The sequence below is a fragment of the Astyanax mexicanus genome, chromosome 12 (assembly GCF_023375975.1).
Source record: "Astyanax mexicanus isolate ESR-SI-001 chromosome 12, AstMex3_surface, whole genome shotgun sequence".
Lineage (NCBI taxonomy): Eukaryota > Metazoa > Chordata > Actinopteri > Characiformes > Acestrorhamphidae > Astyanax > Astyanax mexicanus.
In genome coordinates this window covers 47,595,688-47,601,951 of record NC_064419.1, presented here as the reverse complement: position 1 = coordinate 47,601,951, position 6,264 = coordinate 47,595,688, and the positions used below count along the sequence as shown (strand labels likewise).

The 6,264-nt window shown below is 31.2% G+C and overlaps 1 protein-coding gene across 1 annotated transcript; it reads right to left on the bottom strand.

Moving 5' to 3' along the window:
* Positions 1 to 3,196: 3,196 nt before the first annotated feature.
* On the bottom strand, positions 3,197 to 5,967 carry tcf15 (transcription factor 15). The gene is made up of 2 exons (XM_007231136.4): positions 5,255 to 5,967; positions 3,197 to 3,599 (listed from the first exon to the last, which is right to left on the bottom strand). The coding sequence occupies exons 1-2, from the start codon at positions 5,729 to 5,731 to the stop codon at positions 3,534 to 3,536; spliced, it is 543 nt and encodes a 180-aa protein (XP_007231198.2). The 5' UTR covers positions 5,732 to 5,967; the 3' UTR covers positions 3,197 to 3,533.
* Positions 5,968 to 6,264: the final 297 nt, after the last annotated feature.

Genomic DNA, 6,264 nt, shown 5'->3' with positions numbered 1-6,264 from the left:
ATCAGAAACAATCAGTTCCCTATTCACTATCTAATGTATAATTATTAAAATCTTTAAATATTTTCTGTTTATTGGTCTGTATTCCTGTCTGTCCATATATTGGTCTGTTTTTCTTTGTTCGGAGTTATATTACCTACTGATACATACACACAAAAACACACGACACACATTATTAGTTGATTTAGTATTTTCCTCCTAAATTTCAAGGTATTTTTCTGTATTTTCAAAGTTATTGTTATTATTATTATTATTTGTTTTTTTTTGTAAAAAATATTTATTTGTCCTCTGAAGAGGGGGGATGGTGTTTGGACATAAAAAAAGAAAAATTATATATATATAAAATATATATATATATATATATATATCATTTTGGGTAAATATAGCTTGAGTAAAAATGGTTGTTTCAAACACAAGTAAAACACATTTAAAAAAAATACAAATAAAATGATTATCAAATATATATATATATATATATATATATATATATATATATATATATATATATATATATATATATATATATAGAAACAACACAAATTTATATGATCTAAATATTGCAAATGAGCAAAATGTGCAACATTAAAACATTTGTGAACAGCAAACAGTTGTAACATGTAAAATATCATATAGTTGCAAAGTAATATATTATGACTCTAATAAGTATTAGATTAGTATTTATTTGTATATATATATGTGTGTATATATATATATATATATATATATATATATATATATATATATATATATATATATATATATATATATATATGTACATATTTATAAGTGAATATACATAAGTGTATTAAAAGTATTTATTAAATAAATTATTTCCCATTTTGTGTGTGCAGCTTTATTATTTTGATGAAAAGTGGAATATTGACAACAGGAAAGTGTTCATCACTGTCATGCAAAAACCTTGTGTCTCACTTTTTTTTGATATAATGTAAATCTAACACCTGCAAACACTGCACAAAAACTTGCATAGCTTAAGGACTAATAGAAATACATTTTTCACATATTATTTTTAAAACGCAAATGCATTTAAAAGCTTTTAATTACGTTATGTTAAAAATAGGTTTTTAACATTTTTAATACTTTTAAATTGTATATCCTGTTACATTCTACCCATTCCTATATCTACCACTGTTATATTATTAATATTGTGTACATTTTGAATTTTTGCTTTAGCTCATATTTTATATAATCTTACATTTTATTCAATCTTATATCTTCCTAATCTTTTATTGTATTATTATCTTAGCATAATATATTACTGTATTGCATACATTGCAAATTTTAAGTACATAAGTCAGGAAACAATACAGATTAATAATATTTTATTAATCATATTTTCTTAGTTGATCAGTGGAAACTATATTCAGTGTTTATTAATAACAGTGAGAAATATAAGCTTATAATACAGTAGTAGATATCTTCACTTATCCTGGCATTGCATTGTGATGTAACTGACAGTTTTGTACATTATTTAGGTCCATACATATATATATATATATATATATATATATATATATATATATATATATATATATATATATATATATATTATATATATATTTGAATTATATATCATATATATTATCCATATAAATAACACAGTAACCTAACAACTAGCATGATTTTATCTATATTAATATATACATATATATCCCACAGATTGGGATCTGATCCTATAAAGGTGTTTAAGTTTGCATATTAATTTCTGCTTAAAACTGTAAATTAGATTTATGCTTTTAGAATATTTTATATTTAATATTTTTCATATTCCAATCTATAACCACTTTTATTTTTTGTGATCAACCTTTTATTAAATACTTTTATTTTAAAATGTAAAATTTGACTATACTATGGTACATAATAGTATATTTTTGGCACAATATATCGTCCAAAAAATAATCATAACAGGCCTAAATTTAGCATTAGACATTTTATGTAGTTATATAAATAGCATTATATATCTATTAACACTTTATTTAAAAGGCATTTAAATAGTGTGTTATTACACATTTGTAAGCATTGGATAATGTTTATAAAACGTTTATAAAACATGCGTAATTAATTAATATCAAGTTTCAAACTTCATCTATATGGTTTAAACTTTGTTATAATGCATGAACAAGTCTTAAAAATACATAACGTGCTGAATTTTGCTTAATAAAGGTGTTATTAATGAAATGTGTGTTACCAATTTAGTTTAAAGGCTTCAAAATCATTCATAGATCTGTTATCTATTATTTACTAATGAAGATCCTTTATACGGCCTTATAAACACTTTAATACAACATTATAAATGAAGCAAAGGTCCAACGCTTTAGTTTAAAAAGCATTAAATTCCTTCTTTAAGCTAGAAAAACACAGCATTTATAGTGTTAAAATGTAGATACATATGTTTAAATGATAATATAACATAATATAATATAATATAAATACAATGTTATGACATTACGGCGATTTATGTTGTTATGAGTACTGGCATAAGCTGCTCCTATATAAATAATATATAATAAACACTAATTATTAATGATTAAATGAAAAAATAAAGTGTCACCAAAAGTCTAACAAGGGCTAATAAGGCTATTAAACTATCAGAAGCAGAACTGATTATGTGATCTGTTCAGGTAAAATATAATAAAAACTATAATAAAAATAATCTGACAGGAAGTGAACTGGACAGATTAAAAGTCTTCCAGGCCAGCTGCTCTGGCTTCCCACAGTCACTCATATATAACAGCTGCAGCTAATTTCATATATATATAAATATATAAATATTAAATATTTTTTTAATGATTTTGAAGGTGTGAAAAAACTTTTGAATGGTACTGTATAGACATTATTCAATGGTTATAAATATGTTATAATAAGGCTATTAAAGAGCCAGAAGCAGAACCAATCAATCATGTTATTTTTCTGAAGCACTGTTCAGGTGAAATATAATAAAAACAGTAAATAATGTGACAGGAAGTGAACTGGACAGATTACAAGGTTATTATAAGGTTTACAGGCCAGTTGCCCTGGTTTCCCACAGTCACTCATCTAACAGCTGCGGCTCATTATATATATATATATATATATATATATATATATATATATATATATATATATATATATATATATATATATATTAAAAATACAAGTGAAAAAATATAGAAATTAAAAATAAAAAAACGGGGGTAAAACATCTGATAAAAATATACTTTATTTTATCACAGTGGGATACAAACCTCGTGATCACACACACTTTTGTACAAAAATTCATAAATTCTCTTTAGTAAAAAAAAAACTTTATGCACTGCATGTTTAAAAAGCAAAAACAAACAAACAAATAAACAAAAATGAAAAATCAACAGTCAGAGAGAATCCCCCTATAGAGGAGCAGTCCCATCACTCACGGTCTGTAAGTGTCAGTCTGTAATCAGTCTATTCTCTGCGCTCCTGCGCGCGCGCGCTCCCGCCCCTGCGCTCTCCCGCCTCGCGCGCGCATTCCCTGAGTTCGGCACGTTGCGGCTCGCGGGCGGCTACCGGCGGCTCACGCGCACTGAGGATAATCCGCGCATCCGGAGACAGTCTTTACCGTCCTTCACCTGCAACACACGGCATATATTAAATATATATCAATATATATATCATACACTATTGCACATAAAATTCTTAATTTTTATTTTTGAGCATATAAAAATATAATTAAATGAAGTAAATATTATAATATATCATAGTATCATCATTGAGAACATTTTATATATTGTTACGTATACTATTTTTATATGCTCAAAAAATAAATGTGCTGATTAAAATCATTAAGAACTTTTTTCTCAAATTGTTATTTTTGTTATTATTAAGGAATAGTGTTCCTCAAATATTATTAATAATCTCCAGGCTTCCTTAAATGCTAAGAGAGGATATATATTTATGCACAAGTCCTTCTTATAATACTGCATTTTTAGCTAATTTTTCCACCAAAAGTAGCAAGAAAACAATTTCGTTGTTTGATTTAGTGAAAAGTGAAAAGGCTCAGTTCAGTGTTCCAAAAACGCAATTCTCCTTCTTTAAAAAGGCTGAAATATATAGGCTTTTAATTATTTTTATGTGTGCAATGGTGGAAAAAAAAGTACAACATAATAAATCATTTAACTTACAATAATTCTTAGTTTTGGTGAACATTTACTATTTAAATACATTAGTCTATAGCATCCACATTAACTACACAACTCAATAAACAGACCTTTTGATTCTGACTCTTCTGGGTTTATAAATATTACAAAACTGGTTCTAGTCATTATTAACCACTGCAATAAAAAATCACCACCCGTAGTATATATAGTATGTAATGGAAATACAGTAAACACTAGAAAGTGTAATCTGTAAGTGGGGATAATTTCAGATTTGACCATTCTTAGAAAAGTTAAGTGTGTCACGCTGATCCAGCCATGTTTAGGCCTGTGCGGTAAGGTAGAGCACAGCGTTACACCAGAGGTTGCACTAGACGTTAGGTAGAAGTATAGATACTAGTGTTTAAAATACTTGTGTAGAAGTTGTAAAAGTATCACCTCAAGCTTTTTACTCTCTTTAGGTAAAAGTGTTTTAAAAAAGTACTGGTACTAAAAAGTACAAAAAATTACTTAAAAAAGTATAAAAGTAAAAGTAATGTAAGGCGAAAAAATAAAGCTATTAAGAACAAAAGCCATTTAGAGTCCTATTGTGCACTACCCCCCCTCCCCACCTTCCCAAAACACATTTTTCTAAAATAATATAACATAATCACTATAATGTTAAAATATTAAAATGTTATGGTTAAAATGTAATTTGTGATTTACTAGGCTCTCTACTGTTTTAGCTGCATATATGCTTATTAAAAATGAATGTATTTTACATACAGAACAATGTAAATATATTAAGGAAGCTTATAGTCTAGTCTACTAGGCTACTTACATCTGCTATGTTCTTGCTGGAGTGTGGGGGGGCGTAACGTCATGTGCAGGTATGATGGATCACAGTATAAACCAATAGGGAGTCGGAATGGTATATGTTTATACTTCTCTACATCCAATCACAATCAGATTCACTCTATCTGGTTGCAGAGATTTATCTGGATAGGGGTTTTATTTTGAACGATAAGAAGCCGGAATAAAAACGAGCTGAAATTAGTAAATATGAGTAACAAGGCTATTTTTATTCAAATTTAAGGAGTAGAAATTATAGAAATTTTAAAAATATATAAAAATATCGCGCGCGTGCTCACCCCTTTGCGCTGGTTGCTGAGGCAGAAGGTGCAGATGGTGCGCGGCTGTTTGCCGCCTCCGTCCCCGCGGCAGTGCGCGCTCAGGCAGGGCTGCGCGTGCTCGCCGGCGTCCCCGGTTAGCAGCACGTTCGCCAGGTGGGAGATGTAGCTGGACGCGAGCCGCAGCGTCTCGATCTTGGATAGTTTTCGGTCCACGGGCTCCGTGGGGATGAGCGTGCGCAGCGCCGTGAAGGCGGTGTTGACGCTCTGCGTCCGGTCCCGCTCGCGCGCGTTGGCTGCATTGCGCTGCTTCACGATGAGCACGCCGCCCGTGGTGGGTCTGTTGCGCCTCCGCTTTTCCGCGCTCGCGCAGCAGCCGTAGCTCTGGTCCGAGCTGCCGTCGCTCTCGCTGCGGTTCTCCTCGTCGTCGGAGAGCGCGCGGGGCTCCGGGTACAGCAGGTGCGGGGCCACGGGCCGCAGCATGGCGAAGGCCATCATCACCGGATCAACGCCTCAGGATTTCCAGCGCGCGGGATTTTACCGAGCATGCACCGGGAGAACGGAGCGCTGCTCCTCGCTGTAATGATGATGATGATGCTGCTGCTGCGCGCGCGCTCGGTAAAGTACGACTTATAACTAATAACGCATGCTCCTGCAGATCCCGCACACCGCGCGCCACTTCAGCTCCGCTTTAACATCATCAACAAGAATCACGGAACATCGCAGGCAAACACGCGCGCGCAGCTGCAGCCTCGCACGCTCTTATAGGCTGGGGGGCGGGGCAGAAAGTGTTCTATTGGGTTCAGTCCCAATAAATGTACTATAGAAAACAATGAAATTCTATTATTAATATTACTAATAATAGCCACTGATTGGCCTATTTGTTTTTTTTAAACAATAGTATATTTTATTGCTTAAATAAAAAAAAAATAAAAAAAAAAATATATATATATATATATATATATATATATTTTTTTTTTTTTTTTTATTTAAGCAATAAAATATACTATTGTTTAATATATATATATATA

Coding starts and splice junctions, on each gene's coding strand:
- tcf15 (XM_007231136.4), bottom strand. CDS start 5,731: ATGATGGCCTTCGCCATGCTGCGGCCCGTGGCCCCGCACCTGCTGTAC. Junction 3,600..5,254: donor TCAGCAACCAGCGCAAAGGG/GTGAGCACGCGC, acceptor CGTGTGTTGCAG/GTGAAGGACGGTAAAGACTG.